Consider the following 26,743-nt stretch of genomic DNA (forward strand, 5'->3'; position numbering starts at 1 on the left):
TATTATGCCCGTCTGCCACTGCTTTGGTGCTTGCCCAAATATCCAAGAAGCCTGACACACTCGAGTCAGCCAGAGAACACCATCTCGATTTAAGGCTTCTAGCATTTCGAGCTAAATTTCATCTCCAGCATCACTGCCAATTTTAGCGATTTTATTGCTAAATGGACCTCTTCTGCTGTGAGACTAGTCATCGCCCTGATATGCACCTCTTGGATGTCCCCAGCTACTGTGCTAACTGAGGACATCCAAGACAAGAATCATGAATCAAATTCAAGGATCATGCACAGCAAGGCCTTAATTGCTTGCTGTGCATGATTTCCTCCCTTGAAGGCAGCGGATGGTCTGCCAGAATACTTTCTTTGCATTTGCATAGGATGAATCTAATCTTTCTCCAAAGGATTCCCAAGCCTTCTGCTTTGTTGTCTTTACTGCCTCAGCATACCGCAAAACCCATCTCAGGTGACCTGACCCTAAGCCATGTTAGGTAGGATTTCTTTTTTGCCCGGACAGTTTTTTGGACTTCTTGGTTCCACAAGGTGTCCTTTTCTCACAGCCAGTTGCCACGACAAGCTGCTTTCTGCCACAGCATGAGAGTGCAGAAGCAGTGACAGCTGTTCTGAACAGCTTTCACTACTCCTCAACATCTGCAGTATGTTTGGGAATATCTTTGAACCTGGAGGGGATGTTATCTGCAAAATTCTTCCTCAGCCTCATTTTCCAATGCTTCCCATTTCATGCGATATAGCTGCTTACGCCTACCAGCATTGATGTAACATCTGGTTTCTGAAGCCATAGTGTGCACACAACAAGGTGGTGGTCAGTTGACAGTTCTGCCCTTCTTCTCACACGAATGTCCAACACTGAGGAAAATAGGTCTGCTAAGACTATAAAGAAGCCAATCAGAGACCTTTTTCCAAGTGTATCCCTGTATCAAGTATACTTATGGACTTCTCAGTGCTGGAAGAAGGTATTCATTATGGACAAGCTGTTTGTACAGCAGAAGTCCAATAATTTCAACCCATTCGCATTAAAGTCAGGGTCTCTGTTTCTCCCAACCACACTCCTCCATGTCTGGTTATCTGTTCCAATATGTGCATTGAAGTCACCCATTAGCAGGACTGATTCTATGTCTGCCACTCTGTCAAAAGCAGCATCCACTTCCTCTAAGAAGACAGAGTATTCTGACTCAGATTAGGTGCATAGGCTTGAACCACAGCTAAGTTGTGGTTTTTCATAAGGAGCCTTAACACACATATCCGTTCCCCCCCAATGGTATGCATTCAGCAACACAGTTTGACAGCCGTGGCCTTGTGAATATCCCCACACCTGGCTGAGCAGATATTGTCGGGCTCACACCATAGTAGTAGAGCTTCCACCCCCTCATCCAGGTCGATAGTTCCAGAGCCTCTCCTCTTGGTCGAAGAAAGCCCGACTAAATCTAGTTGGTAGCGCTTGGCCTCCTCAACCAGTTCCTTCTTCTTCCCTGTCAGAGTAAAGATGTTCCAGTTGCCTAAAGCCATAGCCTGGTGCCGTTGTCATTTCCATCCTTTTGCAGAACCATTTCTTTGCGCTGCCCCTAAACACCTCCCCAAACAGGTAGCGGTGGTTGGTGTTTCTTCTAGCAGAGTGCTGAGGAATGGTGTCTAAGGGAGACTGTAGTATATTTTTCGAACGAGTCCCTCTGCCTAAAACCTGAATGCATTCCTTGGTAACCAGCATGACATACGATGCTGTATGACCATTGAATGATGACATGACCAGTTACAGTGTTCGGTAATGCCCTATTAGCACTACCATCTCGGTTCAGGGCAGTAGTGCTAATAGGTTATTTCTCTATTTTCATTAATTTCACTGATTTCATTCTTCTTGAATGCTTGTTTTGCCAATCTTATTTTGGCGACAGAGTTAACATCAGTTAGTGATAGTGGATGTAATTTTTGAGGTAAATGTCTTGCTTCTTTGGCTAGTCTATCAGCTCTTTCATTGCCTTCAATATTTACATGGGCTGTGTGAGATTCCATTTTTTAATGACCCAAGTGCAGATTTTGAGTCACTGTAGACGGTTATTCCTTCTGTAATGTTTATTACTAGATTTGAGAGATAGAATTTAAGAGCTGTTTGTATGGCTGCTAATTCACAAGTGAAGTTTGAAGCTATTTTGCCAGCTATGGTTTTGATTTGCATTTCGTTGCCTCCAAGTAAAGTTAGAAAAACCCCTGTACCTCCTTGGTTGAGTTTCATCAAATGATCCATCAGTATAGGCAAATGACATGGTTTAGATTATTTAAGTGATGTATAGTGTCAAGTCCTTTTCTTTTATTTTCTTGCTGTGAATCCTTTTTTGAACAAGGTTCGAGGAGATTTAAGTTATCATTATGTTTTTTGGTGGAATAGTGGAAAAGAATGGCTCTTTGCTTATTTTAATGGATAGATGCTCTAAGTCAATCTGTTTTCTAATTTCATGATCATATTATAACGCAGATGATCTCTTTAGTCTAGATTTTCTTGTCCAGGCATCAAAAGTCATGAGTGAGATGTGATCCTGTTGGTGGCTCCTGATTTTGTTAGTGAATTTAACTGTGGAGAGTTTTCTTCTGTCTTCTAGTATATGAAGCTCACACTGGATCTAGTCTATTGCAGAATTCTTCCCCCTTTTTTTGCTTGCAGTATTATATAATAATAATGTATGTTATCTGCAGTATTTGAAGCTAAGTTCTCCCCACCCTTCCTCTCCATGTCCAAGATTCGTGCATTATGAATTGAAACAAACAATTATGAAACAAATACAACTAATGCAATATTAAACAATTACATTAATAATACAAGTGCATATGAAACACATATGCACTTGTATCAGGTAATTCATAATTTTTCAATAATAAAACTGAAACTATTGATTATCATAAATTAAAAAATTATTCTGACACGTTTCATCAGCCAGTAGAAATCTGTTGGCAGAAATTTGTAGAATTCTACTGGCAGAAATTAGTAGACCTCCAGGTGGTGAAGATGTTTACTGAATGGAAGGTTTAAATCTGCTAAAAGCGAGATTTAGCAAAAATAATTTTTCATATGAAAATCCAACGAAAGAAAGAAAGAAATATTTTAAATAACATTTCATTCTGAAATGATCACTCAATGAAAAAGAAAATACATCATATTTTTCTCATTATTATTTGCTATTATCTTGCAGTACAATGAAGAAGAAGAAACTACATTTGAAAAATACATTTTCTACTAGTTTAGATACATGTCATATTTGAAGTAGTTGTACTTTTACTACAATTTTACACTAAAAATGTATAAGTACATGCTCCCAAGTGATTTACATTTTCAATTATCTTATGAAAGGTTTGAAATGAATTATAATCTGAAATATTTGCAGATTGAATAGGTGAGTAACCTCTCTCTTAAAAAAAAAAAAGAAAAGAAAAGAAAAAAGTTGGACACCTACGAAACACATACGTACTTGTATCAGGTAATTCATAATTTTTCAATAATAAAACTGAAACTATTGATTATCATAAATTAAAAAATTATTCTGACACATGCTTCAAAGAAATATCAACATTTCTGCTCAAAACAGGACCAGAACAATAGCTGATATTAAAAATATGTCAGTAGAAATTAATAGACCGCCAGGTGGCGAAGATGTTTACTGAATGAAAGGTTTAAATTTGCTAAAAGTGAGATTTAGCAAATTGGTGAGTATCGTCTAGATGAAGTTCACTAGTGCTAATCTATTCATTTTGATTCAATTTCCATGATCAGCTGTTAGTTCACATGAAGATAATCTTGCTATAACTGTTTAGGATTATCTCTGGACACTAAATTTGAGCTATTACATCATTATCATCAATGCAATTCACAACGGCTTGAGAATGCATCAAAACCTGAAAAGATAAATTTTTCACATACTGTCAATAAACGAAGATCTGCATTTCGTAACATTCTTGTATCAAATGTTGATTCAGAAATGGAACGCAACATCTGAATCAACTCGTTAATGAAAAAGTGGTACAAATCAGCAATTCCAGAATGAAGAAATGATCTTCAATTCTGGAATCAATAAGGTTTTGCTATGCTTTTCATTAAATATTCATAAAATGAAAAATTTTCTTTGCGCTATTAGTCAATAAAATTCTCAGCCTATTCTAAGCATTTCCGGTGATCTGAGTGCCGCACTGTAAGAAAATTGTAGTTTTTTTTTAATCTGGATATTACCCATATTGTTGGATCATATATGTAAAAACTGACAAACCTGGTCGAGAAAAAAATTCCTGGTTTGATATTTTCGAGATCTTTAAATATTAGATTATTCCAAATTTACTAGCTTGATTTAAAACAATTTGATAATTCTGAGTAAGTCAAAAGTGCATTCCTTGCTACAAAGTCAAAGAAATTTCCATAAACCTGAAACAATTTCCATGATACTAGATTTGGAGAAGAAAGATCATTATAGGTTTGATTCTAGTTTCAAACTAGATGAGCTGCTTTCTACCTAACTCCCCCCCCCCCCCCCTGCAAAAGAATATTTTAAGACAAAGTAGGGTTTACTAAAGAAACTTGCACTTCAAATCTACATCACAGCAAAATCAACCATGGAATATACCCACAACATTTATTGAAGTGGTTGATATAAAAATAAATACTAGTGAGGATTAGGAAATCACCTTATCTAGGACTTCATGTTTCATCCCCAATGTGCTGCTCACATTAGGGATGAAAGAATATCACAGGATTTATAGAGATAACTGTAGTATTTATATATAGACAGGAGATGAATGGAGTGATGCAATACTCCACTCTAAACTTTAAAGGCATACTACACCATGGAATTTCACATTTCTGACAAAGAGGCCTTTGTAGTTACAAGATGAACAATATCAACATACAAAGCAGATGGATGCAACTCAACCAATCATGTGACTGTAAACAAACAGAATCACATGCAAAATGTGCTTGGAGTTTACGTTCAGTGTAACAGATTCACCCTCAGCAAGTGACAGCTGCTATTTCTTTCAGTGTTTCTAAATCATATGCTGATGTTTTACAATGGATGAAGAGTTCACATTTATTGAAGTGGTTGATATGCACTTTTATTGTGGAAGAAAATATCAACATTTACTTTATCATGAGGCCCAAGGATTTTCTGAAAGATGGACTGGTCAAAGTAGGAACGAATTACATGGCCTCCTCAGTCACATGACTTAAATCCTACAGATTATTATCTTGATCATGTATACACAACCATCAGACCACACTTATAACAACCAGGAACTACCAAGTGCATGAGGTTGTCTCAGATGTGTCAGCGGTGGTGTGACTAGCAACACAGTTCATTTCAAACACCTACATTCATCATGCTATTAAGGGATTCACACCAGTTCCTGACATTTTGCTTTCTATCTGCATTGCAATTTGTCAGTGTTCATATTACAGCTCTTTGCCACTACGAAGGGCTGTATCTCAGAAATTCCAAGTTTTCTCCAGATGATATTTATTGAGACCTTTTTTTTTTTTTTTTTTTTTGTTTGTTTGTTAGTTTTGAGGTGTAAAATGCACCCTTAAAATTAGATTTAAAGCAGTTCTGTTTATATATAAAAATAAGGGAGAAAATCAGGAGGCTGGCTAAGTACTTATGAGATGTAAATTAAAGATGCCAAGAAATTATATTCTTGGTTTAATCCAAGTGTAAGGAAACAGTTTGTGCCTGAAATATTTTCAGGACAGGGGAACTCATATATAGAGGCTAATGACTTCACATCACTTGCCTTAGTATCCCATGATGCAAAGCACATCCTTATGGATATGTGCATTATGGGATACTAAGGCAAGTGATGTGACGTCATTAGCCTCTATATACGAATTGCCCTGTCCTGAAAATATTTCAGGCACAAACTGTTTCCTTACACTTGGATGAAGGATTAAACCAAGAATATAATTTTTTCGCATCTTTAATTTATAATATAACCAATCAATATGTAATTCTAAAGCTCTGTTTAGGAATAATGGACTATTTTCAGCCTCTTGCCATTCCTTTATCTTTCTTGTTACAAAACTCTCATTAAATACTCAAATTCAGAAGATGTCATGACCTCTTTACTCATGCCTTTTAACAATATATGTCATTCAGCTCACTGTATTCTTGAAAACCAGTTTACTTAACTCTTTCTTCCAGTTCAGTAAATTCCAGTCCTCTAGTATTCTTCTCTCCCCTCGAGTTTTTAACAAAATTAGTTTCACAAGCAAGAAAAATCCTACAGCGTTCATTAAATAATTCCATATGACCTGTGGGTGCAATTCCTTCTGATCTCTACCAACTGAAGTAATACTCCAAAAATCATTATGAAAGGATAATAGGATTTGATTCTTCTTAATTGCAAAATAATAAAAGAATTCTCCATTACCAAATCTGAATTCTTAATCGTTATTTCAAAGATATTCATTCTGCAAATAAACATTTTCTTTGATTGTGTAGGTTATTCTTCCCTTCCAGCCTCCATTCTCATAAATGAAATCTGCATTAAGGATCACCTAATATTCATTCACAAAAACAATTTGTTTAAATATTTCACAACTATCACACATTCCCAATATCCTTTTAAATATGCATGGCATGGCATGCATGTTATATATCTTTCTCATCTTACTCTTACAAGTTAGGTTTAATGGTCTATTACAGCCAAGTAACTTGGTACCTCAGAAACCTACTTAATGTTCCATAAGGTGGTTCATCCTATCTGAGTATCTGCTAACTGAATATGTTCTGGTCAGGTTCCCTGTTTTGCAGGATGAAAAACCTGAGTTTCAAGAATTTTCATTCCTGTTTCATATGGAGGTAAGAAAAACCCTGCAAACTCCATATGAAACTGGCTAACCTACCTTCACTTGAAAAACTCCTCTCCTTATAAAGATTCTACACACTGAAGATGGGATATGGACCCAAGTCTTTCCAATCAAAAAGCCATATTACAATTTCATGTGGAAATGTGCACATATTCAAATTTTAAAAATCAGTAACTAGCATATAAGACAGCCTTATGCAAATTTAATTTCTAAAATGGTTTTATTCATATAATACCACTAAGAATTAATTTGTGTAGGTAATGTATAATAAAATACTAAGAATTATTCAATATGGATGACACAGTGGAAATTAAGAAAAATTACCTGCTGTAGGACATGTGATGGAAGGAGCTGTTCTTTAGGTAATGACCACCAACAGTCAGTCCCATGAGAAATAATCAGCTGACAAATATGGTCTATAATGGGTCTGAAAATTAAAACTGAATATCAGTATAAATATAGTTTAAAAAAAAAAATCAAGAAAAATCAGTATATATTGTTACGTCGTTGTTTCTCTCTAATTTCTTATTTTTATATACGGTAAAACCCCGAAGTTACGCAGTAGGTGGGACCAACAAAAAGCACGTAAGTCGAATTCGTGTAACTCGGGATATAATTTTGCATGTAATTTATATATACAAACATACAATTGGGACCAAAGGTTTACAAAAACACCTATATTTTTTAAGAAATATAATCATAATTGTAGTTTTTCGTACATAAAAAAAAGAAAGTTATTTCGATGTCGATGGTTTCATAAAATCAAATAGATTCGTCTGACGGCATAATGTCTTCTTCTTGTTATGCAAAATTTCTTCATAGCAAGCTATGATTTTTTTTCATAAATGTGTTAATCTCAAGCTGAGCACTATTTTTTTGGTGAGTTACATACAATATATAATGCTTTTTTATGTGAAAAATTTATTTTTATAGTAATGGCCACTTAGAACTCTTTTGCAATATGGTTGAAAACGAAATTAGTGAATTAAATGATGGGGAAATAGATTTAAATGAGGAACTGGTACAATTAATAGATGATGTCGAAAGAAGGACAGTTCTGCTGAAGATTCTGATTGCGATGAATCCGTTAAAGAATTTAGTTTAATGAAATTAGCAGAAGGATTGGACTTGGTAAGAAAGTTATTTTATGGATAATGATCTCTCAATGGAGCGCTCCGGAAAATTCACGAGACAATTGGATATTTGTTTAGCTCCGTATTATGAACTTAATAAAAAATTGCAGTATAGTGGTAAGAAAGGTCTTATTACTGACTACTTCATAACTCAACCAGCTGAAGTATGCAATGAGAATTATACTAATGATGCCCAAGAGATTTCAAGTGATGACGACGTCTGGCCACTCGTAAATAAAGAACATATACGAACTGTTAGTTTTGAAGAGTGTGATGACAATTAAAATATGCACTTTACTTTATTTTGCCTAAAACATTTATGCATTATGGGCAATGAAGTTTACACAAAATTTATATTTTTATAAGTGTACATTATGTATTTTGTTTCATAATTTATGTTTTCTTAATTTACATGAATTAAATAAAAATATTTTTTTGTTGGATATGCCATTCTTTATATAATCTTAAAAAAAAAAAAAAAAAAACGGTTTCGGAACCTAAACCTACTTTTTCTATATGACTGAGTCTCGCATAATGCGATTTATATAACATGGCATTTCTATGGAACCTAACATCCGCATTATACAAGAGTTACCTGTATATATATATCTTGTCATATTCCAATAATTTCTCAACTATTTGTTGTAAAGTGAAAATCTGATCTGGACAACCTTTATTTGGCCTGAACACAGCTTGTTCTTCTCCAAATTTCTCTTTCACAATTTTTTTCAGCTTCTTATCAAGTACGCCTTGCATAAATCTTATCTGGATCATTACAGAGAAATTCCTCTGTACTTCTCAAATTTTAGCTTTATTCCTTTAAGATGGAAATATGAGAGCTCTACTCCAATCATCCGGAATTCAACATTCTGACCAGGCCCTCAGAATTAAGCATTTTTATTTCTCTTTTTTAAAATTTAAAAGTTTAAAATTTAAAAATTTAAAAGCAATTTTTACTTCTCCTGAAAATGTTCTACTGCCATTGTTCTGTCAGCCACTCTAAACCTTTTATACTTCCACATTTAAGTATTCAAGTCAAATATGATCTACTCCAGGTGCCTTTCCACATTTCAGGTTTTTGATGGCTTTTCTTCCTTGAGTATTGATATGTATTCCTTTTTTTTTTACTTCTCCTGAAAATGTTCTACTGCCATTGTTCTGTCAGTGGGTTTATTCATCTTCTTCTAGCTGTTGAGTTGGAGTTTGTTCTAGTAGCTGACTTTTCACTGTTCATCCCGGTTTCCTGATGAAAATAGCATATGTGCCTTGTTTAACCATGTGATGCCCCAGCGGCATGAAATCTCATCATGTTGTTCCAACAAGATACGTTAATGTTTAGTAATGTATGTTCTAAACATACAATTACACCTTAGATTAATTTATTTAATAAATTTTTAGATATTACAAGAGATAAAATCAGTTAAAATTCCATTACTAATTTTTAATTAACATCAAACTGGTCTATGATTTGTCAGATCCCTGGTTTCATCAGCTTATCATCTCTGTCTTGTACACACCTTAAGTGATCAACCATCTGCACCATGATCTTCCTCTGGATCTTTTAAACACTTCTAGTAATCTTTAATTTTGTTTAAGTAACCATCATCATCAAATTCCTGACATATACCTTCAAGGGGTATACAGGATATGATAGTACAACATGAAAAATTCACATCATTATTAACTTCCTATCTACAATTTTCCTCCAAATCAGTCTGTTACTTGTCAAGACTCCGACATCATCGGATCTTATATTTCTATCATCTAAGGCACTTTGTATCATATCAATCCACCTATATCCTGGTCTTCCTCTGGGTCTTTTTATTGCCAACCTGGCAGAGAACACTTGTTTTGCTAATCTTTCCTCGCTCATTCTGTTTAAGTGACCATACCACCTGAGATTAGCTCTGCTAACGCATTCCTGGATGCTGACAATGTCAAGTTCTTTCCTAATTATCCTCATTTTTAATATGATATTGCCATTGATGCCATCTGTTCATGCCTCTAATCTTTCTCAGGACTCTCATATCTGCAATCTCTAGTCTTTGGACAAGTGTAGCTCTCAGATCCATAAGTTAAAACTGGTTTGAACACTGTCTTGTATACAGCTAATTTAGTGTTCAGACTAATTTCTCTCTTATTCCATATGAATTTATTCAATTGACTTCCAGCTTTAATGATTCTATTGTCTATTTCATTATTTAATTTACCATCTTCACTAAAAATTGTGCCTAACTAGCTGAAATGTTTTACTTCTTCCACAGGTTCCCTGTTCACAACACAGTTGACATTTTCAACAATTCTACCAATTTTCATTGTCTTTGTCTTTTTATTGCTGACCTTCATACCAAATCTATTACCACAGTTATTCAATTTAGTCAGGGAATCTTGCAAACTCGTAGCAGATTTATTTAGAAGTATAACATCGTTTGCATAAAGCAAGGAGCTGACATTAACATCTCCAATTTTGAAGTCATGTTTAATACCACTTTCCTTCATAATGTGATCCATATAGATAATGAATAACAGAGGGGATAATGTACATCCTTGTCTCACACCAGATTTAACATTAAACCATCTTCCTGTACTTCCTTCAATTCTAACTGCTGACTTACAACTCAAATACAGACTAAGTACTGCTTGATATAATGCCCCATTCACACCATATAACTGTAGCATATTGAATAGCTTCTCTCTTCGCACCTTGTCATATGCCTTTTTCAAATCGACAAAACTTAAATACAGATCTTTGTTATATTATCATGCTTTCTCAACTATTTGTCGTAAAGTGAAGATCTGATCCTGACAGCCTCTATTTGGCCTGAATCCAGCTTGTTCTTCACCAAGCTTTTCTTCCACAATTCTTCTCAACTGTTTCTCAAGTATTACTGGCATAGATCTTGCCAGGAACAGTCAGTAGGGAAATACCTCTGTAATTCTCACATTCAATTTTATTTCCCTTTTTATATATGGAGACTATCAGAGCTCTACTCCAATCATCAGGAATCTGTCCCTCTGTCCAGGCTTTCTGAACTATGCAGTGCAGCCACTATAAGACTTTTATACCACCATACTTCAGACTTCAGCATTTCTGGTCGAATATTATCTACTCCTGCTGCCTTTCCACATTTGAAGCCTTTGATGGCTTTTTCTACTTCAAGTATGGATATATATTCCAGACTGTATGTCTGTTGAGTGTTTTTACCACTCTGCTACCACTGCTTGTTTCATTTAGCAGTTTTTCAAAGTAATTACTTCATACTTCAAGGATATCTTTTTCTCGCATTTTCATGTCACCTTTATTATCTCAAACTCCTTTTACTGCACTCTTTCCTCCATTTCTAAGCTTCTTCAACAACCTCCAGAATATCTTACCACCTTCTTGATATTTATTTTCTATGTTCTTGCCAAAGTCCTCCTATGACTTTTGTTTAGCTAGTTTTACTTTCTTACATTTGTCTCTGTATTCCCTAAGAGCAAAAACTGACTTATTTGCCAGGAATTTTTGATATTCTTTCTTCTTTTCTTTCACTGCCTCTTTAACTTCCTGAGTCCACTATGGAGTTCTAATTTTTCTACCCTTGCAGACAACTTCACCACATGCCTCTCTAGCTGAATCAATCAGGGTTTTTTTCAAGGTTTGCCAGTGAATCTCCAAGGTTTGGTTCCTGTTCTCAAACTCTTTCATTTTTTCTTCAATAATCTTTGTGTATTTTAGTCTACAGTTCACATCTGAGAACTGCTCAACTTTTATTCGCTTTAAAACTTTCTTACATGTTATTCTTTTCAATATGAAATTCAATTTTATCCTGCTCAAGAATAAATAGTGATCACTTCTAATTTCAAATCCTCTGTACACTCTGGTGTCCTGCACCAGTGAGAAAACATCACTATCAACAATAACATAGTCAATGAGACTTTTCTTATTCCTTGCTTCTTCTCTCCATGTGAATTTGTACACATTTTTATGTTGGAACATGGTGTTAGTAATAACCAGTCCATGTCCTGAGCAGAAATCCAACAGGTATTTGCCATTATTGTTAGCTTTGCTCTTTTCTCCAAATTTTCCCGAAATATTTTTGTATGTCTGACAATCATTTCCTACTCTGCTATTTAGATTCCCAAGAAGGACCAACTTTTCCTTTTTCATTGTGTCAGTTGCTTTTTCTAAAGCATCAAAAAATTCCTCCACTTCTACCTTAGTAGAACCTTCTGTGGGACCATAGGCACAAATAAGTCTCATTGTCCAATTCCCCATTCTGATATTAGCCCACATCACTCTGCTTGAGACTGCCTGCCATTCAAGAAGATTAGCCTCGTATTTTGTATCCTTGATTGTCATTTCCTGAATATAACATTTTGTATTTATTGCTCAGAAAGATCTCACCAGTTTTTGTCTTTTTTGTTTCAGTCACCCCTATTATGTCGATCTGGTACTTATCTAATTCCTCAGCTAGCTCCATTTCTTTGCCATTCAGGCTTCTTATGTTGATAGTACCGATCTTTAACTCTGGTGATGTCGAGTTGTGGTGTGTGCTAGTACATTATTAGTTTTGGTTTCATAATGCGTATTGTCGGCACTTGCGATGTGCCCATTACTGATGTTATTTTGTCAAAATGAAATGTGAGGCAATTAAAAAAAATTATGTACTTACTGGATTTCGATAGTCGTGTTACTTTCAGAAATTTTATTGTGGTTTAAAATTATTAAGTGCTGTGTTTTGTAAAGACATTCTCATAAAGCTAATGGAGATGACACGTCAGCCATTATACTAATTCTTGCTTGCCACTTTCATGGAGTGCGCATGCTCGCCAAGGAGTTTGATGCATGCTCGCCAAGGAATTTGATGCATGATTGACAGCTGACAAGGAGAGGGAGCGTTCGGTATTTAAGTAACGGAGGAAAAACAAGAGAGAGAGAGATAATGGAAGTTTAAGAAGGCAGACAGAGGAATTTTGTTCTTACGAAGCTTATTTAGTTGTATGTGACAGTGGGAGGAATATTAATAGAAGATTCCGAAAAAGGAATCGTAGAACTGTGAGCCTTTAAATTGGAGGAGTTAAGACTGTAAATAAGTATTGGTAAATAAAAGAAAATATTGCAATTGCCATTCTACAGGAATGTTCGAGGAAACACTGATTGGAAAATTTCATCTATTTTAAGGACGCTGGATCTATCTATTATTTCTACTGGAAAAGGAGACATAATTTGGCAACTTAGATAAAGCAGTAGAAGAAACTTTTTTGCTGGTAGAAAGATTAACAAAATCGAACTGCATGAGATAAGAGTTATACTTATACTTCAATGAATTCAGAATATCTTTACTTCAGAGTGAGGAGGAATAATGTGTGCTACATAAGGGTGATGAGAAAGGATTCTATGGAAAAGAAGAGAATCTTATATCTTCAGAAAAAGGCCTTAACAAAAAAAACTATGAACATTTTGTTATTGTGTAAATCAGGTGTTTAGTCTAGTAGAAGTGATTAAGTATATGTTAAACAAACCAGTAATAGAATGAGTCAGAGAATGGGTGATCTTTAAAGTGTAAGTTTATTTTAAAAGGCCTTGGATCCAGTTAATTTTGTAGTTAGTTGTGTAATTTTATTTGAAGTGTATATGTTGTTTTTGTTTTATTAAATGTGTATATTTTGTATTTGGTCTTGAGTCAGTGATTTTTTTTGGATTTTGAAAGAAACAGTTTAAAAGTCATTGCACCAATTGGAATTGAACTCTTGTGCATATATAAAAACACTTGGAAATAGAAATAATCATTATAGAGAAAATCTCATAACAAATGAGGAATGGTGATTAATAATTAATAAATAATCTACTCTTTCTAAACAATAGCAAATTAAATTTTTCAGCATACCGTTTGCAGGAACAGATGCACATTTTTTTACACATAAGAATAAGATATTGTCACTGGCATAACAAAAGATGTGAAAGGTGATTATCGTGTTTTAGAGGAAGGGCAGTTCTGTCCAATGTTGACATTAACTGGTTGTTAAAAATCATCAGATCAAAATATGAGTAATGTTGTGGGAAGAAGCCTGTATAAAATTTATTAGCATTTTGCATTAAAACTAGAAAATGTATTGATAAAAGCTAAATATACTATTGTGAATCAACTGTGAAGACATGAATGAAAACAAAATTTTGTTAGTTAAGGCAAAATGAGACAAAAAAACATTTGGTGCAGTGAGGATCAATGGTACAATGAAACTACAATTGCACACTTCTAGTCAAAAAAATAAATAAATAAAAATAAATATAAAGAAGGCTAATAAATACAATGTTTTATTTATAGCCAAGAAATACGCTCTTCTCAAGAGTGATACATTTATGGAGAAAACTTCAGCCTAAGGTCAAGGGTATCAAGGGATGAGTATAATTCCATATCCTTCTAGGCAGAGACCTAGAAGAATATGGAATTATAATAATGACAATCCAGAATTAATGTTTGAATATGAAATATTAATAGTATAAATTAATCTCATTTTCCAGATATCTTCAAAATTAATTAAAATATGCAACCTGTATCATTAAATCAGATGCAACCTGAAAACTTCAACAGTCAATCCACTGTATAGGCATCTTCAATTACAAAAAGAAAGGGGACACAGGTGATGAACAGCTAGCATTCATTAGTCAGCAAAGGGGAGAATAAAGTGATTAGCACAGATGGTGTGAACACATCAGCAACCTATGACAGAGATCTAATGATGAGCAGATTGCACAGTGAGGCTTTTGGGCACAGCCATCCCAAATGTGTGAACAGTATTGTAAGATGAGTCAGACTTAAAATTTATAAAAGTCAGGATTTGAGCAAGTGAGAAGTAGAGTTTTGAATGAAAAAGAATACCAGTTTTATGGAGGATGAGGAGGCTAAAGTGTAGTTTCCCATCCTCCATAAACAACAGGTCCACGTGGTTAGCCTAGTGGCTGTGCACTTTGCAACCATATGCCTGGGGGAAGGAGTGTCTTAGGTTCGATTTCTGTTGGTGACGTGAGGAGCTGAAGGATCTTCCTCAGCCATAGCCAAGTTAGACACTCTTGGGCGTGGGTTTTTTCCCCAGTTAATCCTGGGGTTTTCATCCTGCAAAGCAGGCAAACTGGCCTTGAGAACTCAACACTACAGATAGGGTACACTGGGGCGTAGGGCTGACCACCTTATCCTGTGAACAGTTTGAGGTCTGATGATTAATAAATCCTCGGCGCCACAAGGTAAAAGAGGGAAAAAGGAAGATGAGATGAGATCCATAAACATGCCAGGATAAGTTGTATAGAAAGTCAGTCCAAGAAGAGAAAAATTACCTTGAATTAAACATTAGCAAAACTAAGAAAAAGTGAAGTAGTATCATTCTTTTGGGTAAAGAAAGGACTATGTTTTTATAGCACTTAAATTCACCCCCCCCACACACACACCACTTGAGTATGATGCTGAGATAGTATTTAAGACATAGGTTATTGAAAATCTTGACGCTTACACAGAAAATGAATTTGATATGCATCCTAATTCAAAATGAATAAATATGCCAACCAGGCTGGCCAAGTAGTTAGTGTATCCGCTCTCCAGCCAAAAGGTTGCAGGTTTGAATCCTGTCGTGTGCATGGATGTTTACGATTGTCTGTGGAAATACCAGTGGTGGTGGTCGGCGGTAGATGGCATTGGTGTAGTTGCAGTCAGTTGGTGGAGACAGAGTTGTAGAGCAGGTGCCTTCCCTCAATGATCTATGGACTCCCTGGAGGTGTCAAATAATGATAATAATAATATATTAATCAGTTAAACTGGTACCATACAACCATGACAAATTGATGAAGAACCAATAAATGTAACAAAATGATACAGAATCAATCTGCTGCAAAATGGATTCACTGATTTGCTGAATTGTTAGGTGCATATGTACTAAAATCTTGCATATCTTGTTTATTGTTGTTAGGTTATACGAGATAAAGAATGGAAACTCTATATCTTTATCCTACACCAGTGATTCCCAACCTTTTTCCACTTGTGTACCCCTTTTAAACCCATTCCTATAAATTGTACCCCTTGTTTTTAAAATGGCTGTGTTTAAATACTGATATTTATTGTTCCATAACTAACGTTTTTCATTTTGTTTACTTTACTTGTTTTTTCGCCATTACTGATTATTTTTCGAGTACCCCTGAATGGCCCAGCACGTACCACCAGTTGAGAACCAATGTCCTACATTCATTATCTCTGGAAGAGGCTCCGTGGCTCAGTAAGTATAGATAAAAGCCCTTTGGTCGGAAAGACTTGGGTTCGATTTCCTTCCGTGATGCGAGGAACTTTTATTTGGTCTCTTTCAACAAAAGGTGAGTTAGCCGGTCTCATACGGAGGCAGAGAGTATTTCACCCGGAAACTCAGGTTTTTCTTCCCTCAGAACAGGCAAACCAGCCTGTGAACACACATGGCTCTACATAAAATACATACTTAATCCCTCATTAGGAGGGCTCAACCAGTCCTAAGGGATGGTGGGGGAATGGGGGAACCCATACAAATAAATAAAAATTATCTGTGGATGCCAGATAATGAATGTAGGCTACAGATATAGGACTTTACCTGTTAGGAATTTTCAGGATTACTGTTACTTCCTTAACCACCCAACCAGCCATGACATCTATAGACGTCCAGCTAAATCTGGATACAATTCTGTAACACCTATTGAATAACATTGATAGGATACACAATTTGGTCTCACTATTTCATCCACCTTGGCCGGTAGAGAGGTTAAAATGACATTTGATATATTTTGCACAAATTGGTTCACTAAGTATGTCACAATATTCTTATGCAAATAGAATGAACTGCAAATGGGACAATTCGAGAATTATATACCAACCCCACAAAAAAAAAAAAAAAAAAGTGTGACCTGTGGTTGTGAAGAAAGAAATCTATGCATTTCTTGAACATACAGAGACCACAGTCATTCAGCAAAATGGTATGGGAGCGCTATTCTAAAGATGTGAAATAAATGGAATAAAAGAGGATGAGAAGTTGGTTCAATAAGTCTACAGCTGAAAATGAGAAGTTCATTCAACAAGTCTACAGCTGAACTGAATTTTGACCAGCATCTGTTGTGTTTTTACATGTTTGAAGAAGTAGCTGCCATGAAAATACCTACAGAAACATAATAAAACAAATGAAGAGGGGTGGGTCTGAGACAGAGAGTTATCTGCTGAACGAATTATCTCCTTCTGGATATATGGGATTTATATGAATTAGAAATTGCACAAGCAAGAAGTAGTAACCTCAAACAAAAGATCACAGTAGAGAGTGACTGTAAAGAAAAAATTATATACAGAATTCAACTTGGTTGGAAAGTCTTTGGAAACCGTGAAGCACTCAAAGGAAACATCCCAGTATGCCTTAAGGATAGGGTGTACCATGAAATTGGAAAAAAATTTAAATTAATTAAATTTTATTTTAATTATTATATATATAAAAAATAATTAAATTAATTAAAAAATCAAATTTTTATTAAAAAATTATGCATTTTTTGTGTCACTTTTTTATGAAACAAATAATTTTTTTTAGTTCAAATTTGTTACAGATATTCTATCATGTCTATTAAACAATATAAACTAAAATTATTGAGCATATATCGGTTCCTTTAAAAAGAAATTTAATTTGTCCATATAATGATTATTACACAAATCTTGCATGTTTGAAAAATAAACTTAAAAAATAAAAATGAAAATATATATCAATGATTATAATTTTAGTTCAATATATTCTGGATATATTAAGCTATGTTAGAAAAAAAAAATTAATATTCTAGGACTAATAGTTTTTAAGATATCTTGCCAAAACCAACTGCAATGTAAAAACCAGAGAAAAATCAATTTAAAGTTTATAACTATAACTCAAAATGTAGGAAGTTTTGAACTATCTCAAAAGATAACTCAAAATGAAGGAAGTTTTTGAGTACGAAAATTACGGAATATATTCTTTAGTATATAACTTTATAAAAACAAAAAAAAAATTTTTTTTCTTATTTTTACCTCAAAACTATGTTTTTTTGGGGGTACCCTAACCTTAAAAGAAAAAAATTTGACAGTTGTATACTTCTGGTCATGACATATGAAAGTGAAACATGGACTAAAAAATTGAGCAAGTTGAGGACTACCCAGAGGAAAATGGAAATATTCATTACTCAGTATTACCATTCTAGATGGAAAGATCAATACTTAGATCAAAGCTCAGACTAGAGTGAGAGACATTGTAACAACCATTAAAAGATCCAAATGGCAATGGGCAGGTCATATTTGTAAGAAGTAACTGAAAATGGACAAAGCTGATATCAGAATGGTATCCTAAAGATGTAAAGAGAGCTACAGGAAGACCAAAGAAATGGTGGGAGGATGAGAACTTAGGGGCATAGAAAAGCTCAAGATAGGAATGAATGGAGGTCTTCATCCAACAGTGGACAGAAAATGGCTGATGATGATAATAAAGTAGTGCCTTGACCAAAAAACACATTTAGAGGCGGATCCAGATGTGTGTGTGTTTTTCTAGGAATGACTAGATTGAAAGTCAATGGAAGAAGAGAAATCAGATCTGAAAATCTGACGTGGAACAATAGTGGTGTAATCCATATTTTGGTGATCAATGGGGAAGGACTGGGGAAATGAAAAATTTTGCTGTTGAAGACTCTCAATTTTTTTCAAGAAGACAGAAGAGAGTGTACAGTAGGACAAATTTATGGCTGACTTTTATATATGACTTTTGTGAATATATTCTAGCTTTCATGCTGGCATGGAAGTATGCTATGCTAGCTTGAAAAGATGATATAGAATGGATGTTAAGTTCAGGTTCAGTTTTGGGTACAACTGGCAGTCATTATCTGGTCTAGGAATCTCATTATCAATGATTTATGAGGATTTCTCTGATATCTTTCTGTTAAAAGATCACAGGAACATAGTGAGATATGATTTTCCTTTATTGTCTATACAAGAGGTGAAGGAGAAGCCTGAAGCCAGAGGTCAGCCTTATTTTTGGAGGATGTGAAGGAAGTAGAAGCATGAACTGAAAAGAATTACAGGAAATCTTTATGAACACCGTTTTGCATGCTCCATAAAATGAAAATCTGCACAGTTATATACTACATGTATTATACAGTCAAAAATTCATCAGATTATTACATCAGAAAAATATCATAAGAAATCATACTTGGTGATGATGGGCTTCTTACTTGGTTCTTGATAAAACACTGGTATAGGAACACCCCAGACTCTCTGGCGTGAGATACACCACTGTGGACAAGATTTCAGAATGTCCTCAAAGTACTGTTTAAGGATTGGAGGATGTATCTGGATATCTTTCAAACATTCCTAAAAAATATTATTATGTTATTTCAATTCTACTTTTCTCAATAATATATACATACATATATAAGAATTATATGCAGAATTCCCAAGGAGAAAAGTCCAACTAGCATAAAATATTTTTTATTTTAGGTATTTTATGATTATCTGATGTGACATAAAAAAAAAAAAATCAATACAGCAATGATATTTACCAAAATAGCAATGATAAACAGGAGTGGGTCGGTGAATGGGGAAGGACTTGATAATCAAGTCATTCCCTGACCATCTCTTAAGAAATGCCATCACCATACCTTACATCCGTGGTACATCAGAAAAAAATAGCCAGATCATTAAAAAAGTACAACCTCCATACAGCTTTTAAGCCCCACCGTAAACTTGCTACCCTTATCCGTTCCACCAAAGACCAGCTCCCTCCTCTCTCAGTGCCTGGAGTATATAGAATACCTTGTGCCTGTAAACTGGCTTACTTCGGACAGATAGGTAGATCAGCAACCATCTGGTTAGAAGAACACAAGTCATACATCTGCAATCACGATTATAATCAATCTAACCTTGCAGACCATGTTTTGGATACAACCCACAGGATCTACCAGAAAAAAACCACCATGCTCCACCATAGTAAATTCAAAAAAGAAAGACTATTCTTTGAATCTGCATCTGCACTCAGGAATCAACCGAATTTAAACAAATACGGTTGCATTAAACTTCCCAAAATTTGGGAAACATTAATTATCAGAGACCCTCTTTACATCCTAGGCCACCTGCAAATGTCCATAGAGGGCGCACCACCTAGATAGGACTTTAGTTTCACTTACTATTATATTGTATTTGTGTGTGTGTTGTTACAAAAAGTTTTTTGTAATCCCTGAAGATGTCTCTGTGACGGAGACGAAATATTGGAAGTATTAAAATTAGTTTTAATCCTTTCTCAGTGCTGACCATTAAACCTCCAACATGAATTCTTCACAGCACTTAAGCCTCAACACACAGTTATTTAAAAAATAAATAAAGAAACAGATTCCTCCTTTCTTCTTATCCTTTTGCCCACAAACAGCACTGATATGCTATAGGTGTCTAGTGATCTTTTGTGTGTGGGTTAAATATGAAAAAAATAAATAAAAAGAATTAATTTATGCTTATAGTAGTAAGACTTATACGTTGGTTAGACATAACTGGTAATTAATTTACGGAATTAACAACGCATATAAAGTATATTAATTAAAGATAACTTTAATGAATCACTTCTATATTTCGGCAATGTCACATTGCCATCTTCAGGAACATAAAGATATGGTATGTGCACTAAGGAACTAACAAAGCAAATGAGGAAGAAAGTAAGAAACTAATTTTGTTCCTAAAGTCCTAATGGTGCCCTCTTGCGGGCTAATTTGGTAGTCTTGGCAGTTGGGCTGAAGTTCTCATAATGAAAGTCTCCCAAATTTGGGGCAGTTTCATGCACCCAAATTTGTTGAGGTTAGGAACGTTTTTTAGAGCTGCTGAAGATTCTTTGAATAATCTTTCGTATTTAAACTTGCTGCGATGGATTATTTTCGTTTTCTTCCAACGAATTTTATGGTGGGTATCTAAGGCATGGTCTGCCAGCGCAGAGTGGCTGTACTGGTGAAACCGGATGTAGTCTTGGTGTTCTGAAATCCTGATATTTGTTGTTCTGCCTGTTTGGCCAAAGTAGGACAATTTGCAGCTGCAAGGGACCTGGTATACACCAGGTAGGTCTAGGGGAAGTGGTTGGTCTTTGGTAGAGCGGATAAGGGATGCCAACTTTTTATATGGTCTGTAACAGGAAGTAAGGTCATATTTTTTGAAGATATTAGTTATTTTTTCAGAGGTGCCCTGGATGTAGGGGATAGTGAAAGACTTGCTGTAGTCTTTATTGTGGAGGGGGGTTGTGGTTTATAGGTTTTAGTAATTTTTGGATTTTTTGGGGGTTATAGCCATTGGCTAAGAAAGTGTTGAGGATGTGGTTTAGTTCCATAGTCAGGGCCTTGTCATCTGAGCAGTATAGTGTTTTTATCACCCCATACTGTTGTGAGGGGGGATGGTGGGATTGCTGGTGAATGTATCTGCCAGTGTGGGTGGGTTTTCTGTAAACAGAGAAAACCAAAGATCCATCAAGCTGGCAGGTGATTAAATTGTCTAGAAAGGGGAGGGTGTTGTTTTCCTCTTTTTCTAAGGTGAACTGGACTCTGGGATGTTGGTTGTTTAAGTGTGTTAGGAAGGAGTGGAGTGTGTCTGAGCCATGTGGCCAAATAGCAAACACATCATCCACATAACGAAGCCAAATAGTGGGTTTTTGTGGGGCGGAGTTTAAGGTTTTCTCTTCAAATGTCTCCATAAAGAAATTGGCCAAGGGTGGGGAAAGTGGTGAACACATGTCTGTCCCCCTCTGTTTGTAGAACTTTCCTTGCCAAACGAAATAGCCTGAGTTCATTGTGAACTGAAATAGGGCTGAGATATCGGGAGGAAATTTGGCTTGGATGAGCTCAAGGGTTTCTTTGAGTGGGACATTAGTGAATAGGGAGGAGACGTCAAAACTGACCATTATGTCAGTGTGTTGGAGTGTGAGGTTTTCTATACTGGCTTTAAAGTGGGCCGAGTTTTTTATGTGTGATGGTGTGTTGCCAGTGTAGTGTGTGAGCGTTTTGGCTAAATGTTTGGCTAATTTATATGTGGGGGAATCAATGCCATCCACTATGGGACGCAATGGCACATTTTGTTTATGTATTTTTGGGAGTCCATATAATCGGGGGGGGTCTAGAGTTATAAGGTTTAAGTTTGTTGGTGATTTCCACAGGCCAAGAAGTGACTTTCTTAAGGAGTCTGTGGATAGTTCTAATCTGAGAGCTGGTCGGATTATATTCAATGGGGAGGTAAGTAGTACGGTCTCGTATTAAAGAATTTAGCTTACCTTTGTAGTCTTTTTGATTGAGTACCACAGTGGTGCTTCCCTTATCAGCTTTGGTGATTACTATTTTTTTGTTGTTTTTTAATTCTTGTAGGGCTGTATATTCGTTTTTGGATAAGTTGGATTTTGGAGGTTTGGCTTTAGTGAGAACACCGACTACATCCAGTCTCACGTTGTTGGCGATATGGTTAGGCAGGTTGCGAATTCCACGCTCTATTTGGATCATGATTTCTTCAGCAGGTATCCTTTTAGGAGCTAGGGCGAAATTGTGACCACGTGAAAGTGCAGTGAGTGCTTCAGGCTTTAAAACTGCCGACGAGAGGTTGACTACTGTGTTAAGTGGTGGCTGGGGTACAGAAGTAGAAGTCTTTGTCAGGTTTTCGTATTTTTTCACGTGCCGACTACGTATTTTTTCGAATTCCTTTCTTGCCGATGTGCATGAGATGTCATGAAGTATAGACCATAGATCAAGGCCGAATGTGTTAGAAAGCTCTTCCTCTAGCGCCCGTAAGGTTTTGTTTTCGTCGGCAAGGAGAACGCGCGTCGCGGTAATTTGTTCTCTTAACAGGGCGAAGCTAGTGCGGTTATAAATGCATAGAGCTTTCTCGGAAGTAAAACGGTGCTTCAATTTGACACAGTTGGGGATCACTTTGTTATCCCGGCAGCATTTTAGGAATGTCAGACGATTTATTTGCCTCGGCAAATAAATAATATCCTCAAAAAATATGACCTTACTTCCTGTTACAGACCATATAAAAAGTTGGCATCCCTTATCCGCTCTACCAAAGACCAACCACTTCCCCTAGACCTACCTGGTGTATACCAGGTTCCTTGCAGCTGCAAATTGTCCTACTTTGGCCAAACAAGCAGAACAACAAATATCAGGATTTCAGAACACCAAGACTACATCCGGTTTCACCAGTACAGCCACTCTGGGCTGGCAGACCATGCCTTAGATACCCACCATAAAATTCGTTGGAAGAAAACAAAAATAATCCATCGCAGCAAGTTTAAATACGAAAGATTATTCAAAGAATCTTCAGCAGCTCTAAAAATCGTTCCTAACCTCAACAAATTTGGGTGCATGAAACTGCCCCAAATTTGGGAGACTTTCATTATATGAGAACTTCAGCCCAACTACCAAGACTACCAAATTAACCCGCAAGAGGGCACCATTAGGACTTTAGGAACAAAATTAGTTTCTTACTTTCTTCCTCATTTGCTTTGTTAGTTCCTTAGTGCACATACCATATCTTTATGTTCCTGAAGATGGCAATGTGACATTGCCGAAATATAGAAGTGATTCATTAAAGTTATCTTTAATTAATATACTTTATATGCGTTGTTAATTCCATAAATTAATTACCAGTTAATTTATGCTTAATAAACTGTGTGTTATATATTTAATTTGCTGTGCTTATTCCCAAAACATTATCACACTATGATGTAACAATATCAGTAAATATTTTTTTTTGTTTGTTTTCTTTTCATATCATTTTAAGTTATTCTTGGTAGCAAAGAACAAGTACCAGCACCTCTGTTTTTACTTACAAAAAAAACCAATGGCTCAATGGATATAGGTCTACAATAGCCTATTTGAGTGGGATAGTCATAAAAAATCTATTATAAACATTTTTATATGGATATTTACCATTGCTTGTTCTTTAATAACATCAGTATCAAGAAACCACTGCAAACTAGTTAGTATGATAACAGGCTGTTTAGTCCGCCAATCATATGGGTAGGAATGAATGTATTTTTCGCTGTGTACAATATACTTTTCCATCATCTGCATTATCAAATTTTGACCATCTGACAAAACATTTTTCTCTGATAATTCTTTTCCTGCATTGGCTTTAAAACGGCCTTGGCTATCTATCAAGCAGCTCTGTAAAGTAGAGAAAATATATATGTGAGGTGTATGCAAACTGAAAGATGCAGTATACAAAATAGAGTTTTTAATTTCTACAAAAACATCAGTGATGAATGCATCAACATCAGAGCATTGATATAAACAATATTTTCTTCAATAACATTCTTACATTAATTCCAAGGTTTATTTTCTAATTCAGCAATGAAAAAAATATGCAAATTAACAATACTGAAAATCTGAAATTAGGACTATTTCCTAAAGTGTTAACCAGCTAAGACTTTAAAATCCCACCTAAAGTCAAAGCCGGTTTCCTACTGATGTGCACAAAGGAATACCAGTGGGAAGCTGGCGAAATGCATAGGCAGAGTATATATCCTTTTATAGGAATAAATCCTATAAAAAAGCAAAATGAGTGATAATCAAAATTTAAGCATCCATACCAAATTAGTGATTTTACACAGAAGTGATTTGGCATGCTAAGGACATCAATTTGTCAAGCAAAAACTGTGATTAGTGAGACTAATAAAAAGATTGGCATTCCTCAAATGCTGTTGCAACTTGAACATTATTCCCACCTGTGTTAATGTTCCACAATGCCACCATATATAATTAGTCACTAGAGGGCTATATAGTATGTAGTGTCTGAGGATAGCTCCTGACCAGATAAGTGATATTTTGAGTAAAAATTGATGAATTTGCATAGTATTTACATAGTATTGTTTACTTTTAGTATTTTAACGTGCCTGGGTGATTTTTGTATGTTTTTTGAGTATTTTAATAGTAAATTGATATATTGATTATCTGTGCACATGGCTCCCATAAAGAGGAATACAAAGATGGCATCCAGGTCGCCATATTTGTCTGAAAATCTTAACTTAAAAGACTTGATTCAGTGTACCGTTTGTGAAATGTATGCATTGAGGAGAGCGGTTGGAGTCTGGTTAAACAACGATTGTGGAGTGAATGTGTGCAAAAAGTGTAAAGAATGTGAGGATTTAAAGATTGTTTCAGGTCGTGTGAGTGATAACATTGTTGAAAGTGAGAATCTAGATAACAGCGATATTCGAGGTATGAATGAGGATATTTTTGAGGTAGTACCTGATAGCTGTGAGAGTGGCGTTGTAAGAGAGAATGAAGTTAAGCATACAGAACGATTGAATGAATCATCAGAAAATAAGAATGATGACACTGACGCAATGAGTAAAATAGCTCTATTATGCGGAGCGATACATGGAGTAAACCAGCAACTGGAACGTTGGCAAAAATCTTTAACAAGCGTACCGACTAATAATCGGCAAAAGCATGATAGAAAAAATAAGGGTATGATAGTGAGTGTAAACAAAATGAAAGAGCATGTGTTGCATGGACATTCCCTAGTAAGAGGTGTGTTAGTTGAGAGTTTAACAAAATAGTACCAACCCGGTGCGACTGCAAAGAATGTAAGTGAGTCAATTAGAATGCAGAAACAGCGGGTGAAGGAATTGATAGTGGTAGCGGGTACAAATGATTTGAAAGGAAACAAAAAGGCTATGAGTGAGGATGAGAAGAAATTGCTTGAGGTAGCAAAAGAAGAGTGAGAGAGTTCGGATGGTGAGTCTGTTGCCACGGCATGAAAGTGACGAGTATAGAAGGAGGGCCAAAAATGCCAATGACTTTATGCGTGAATTATGTTTGATGAGTGGTGTGGAATTTGTGGATGTGTGGAATGAGTGAAAGGATTTATATAAAATGGATGGATTACAATTGAATGGATTTGGTGTGTGGAGACTTGAAAAGGTGTTGTCGAATGTGGTGGAAGTGAATGTACAGAACCAGGGAAACTAGAGTTATTAGGGGGGGGAGTAGATATGCAGATTTTAGGGAGACAGTTGAGTGTGTGAATGTGTGTAATATGCCCAAGAGAGTAGGAAAGGCCATAAATCAGAATGGGATAGTTAGTATAAGGCATCAAAATAGGGATGGGACAAATCGGCTTCTTCAGTTCATGTATACAAATGCCAGAAGTATTAGGAACAAGAAGGAAGAATTTTTGGCCTTGGTTGGCACTTCCAGACCACACATTATTGGCATTAGTGAAACATGGCTGACAGAAGATGACACAGCTAGTGGGATTGAATATGAGGGGTATGGTGTGTTCAGGAATGACAGGGAGAATAAAATGGGGGGAGGAGTATTATTGATGATAGCGGATGAGCAGAGAAGTGGAACTGCAGGATAGAGATAAGAGCACATTTCAGGCTATTTGGTATGAGAATGAAACTAGCAGAACAAAATATACAGTTGGGTGCTGCTATAGACCAGGTGATGGAATAGATGGTGGAGATAGTATGCATAAGCAAATAGAAGAAATGAGTGGAAGGAGGGTAATTATTATGGGGGATTTCAACTATGGTAACATTGATTGGAAGGAGGAGAGGACAAATGGGAGGAAGGAACTGGATTTTATGCGGTTATTAAGGGATAACTATCTGCGACAGCATGTAATGGAAAATACTAGGGGTCAGAGAGTGCTTGACCTAGTAATTGCATCTGAGAATTTGGCTGTAACGAATATGACCACGTTGCCACCAATTGGTGAGAGCGATCATAGGGTCTTGACTTGGGAGGTGAC

General features: G+C 35.7%; 1 protein-coding gene across 2 annotated transcripts in view; it reads right to left on the reverse strand.

Annotated features, from left to right (window-relative positions):
- Positions 1 to 26,743, reverse strand: part of IleRS-m (Isoleucyl-tRNA synthetase, mitochondrial) — a 384,064-nt gene that overhangs the window by 153,741 nt on the left and 203,580 nt on the right. For both annotated transcript variants that reach the window (XM_090403396.1, XM_090403397.1), the window contains exons 11-13: positions 23,911 to 24,147; positions 19,179 to 19,339; positions 7,174 to 7,276 (exon numbers count right to left, since the gene is read on the reverse strand). In XM_090403396.1, the coding sequence (XP_090259522.1) occupies positions 7,174 to 7,276; positions 19,179 to 19,339; positions 23,911 to 24,147 (501 nt within the window). The remainder of the gene's footprint in view (positions 1 to 7,173; positions 7,277 to 19,178; positions 19,340 to 23,910; positions 24,148 to 26,743) is intronic.

Source organism: Typopeltis vanoorti, chromosome 14 (assembly GCF_054136105.1).
Source record: "Typopeltis vanoorti isolate ZY-2024b chromosome 14, IOZ_Tvanoo_1.0, whole genome shotgun sequence".
Taxonomy (NCBI): Eukaryota; Metazoa; Arthropoda; class Arachnida; order Uropygi; family Thelyphonidae; genus Typopeltis; species Typopeltis vanoorti.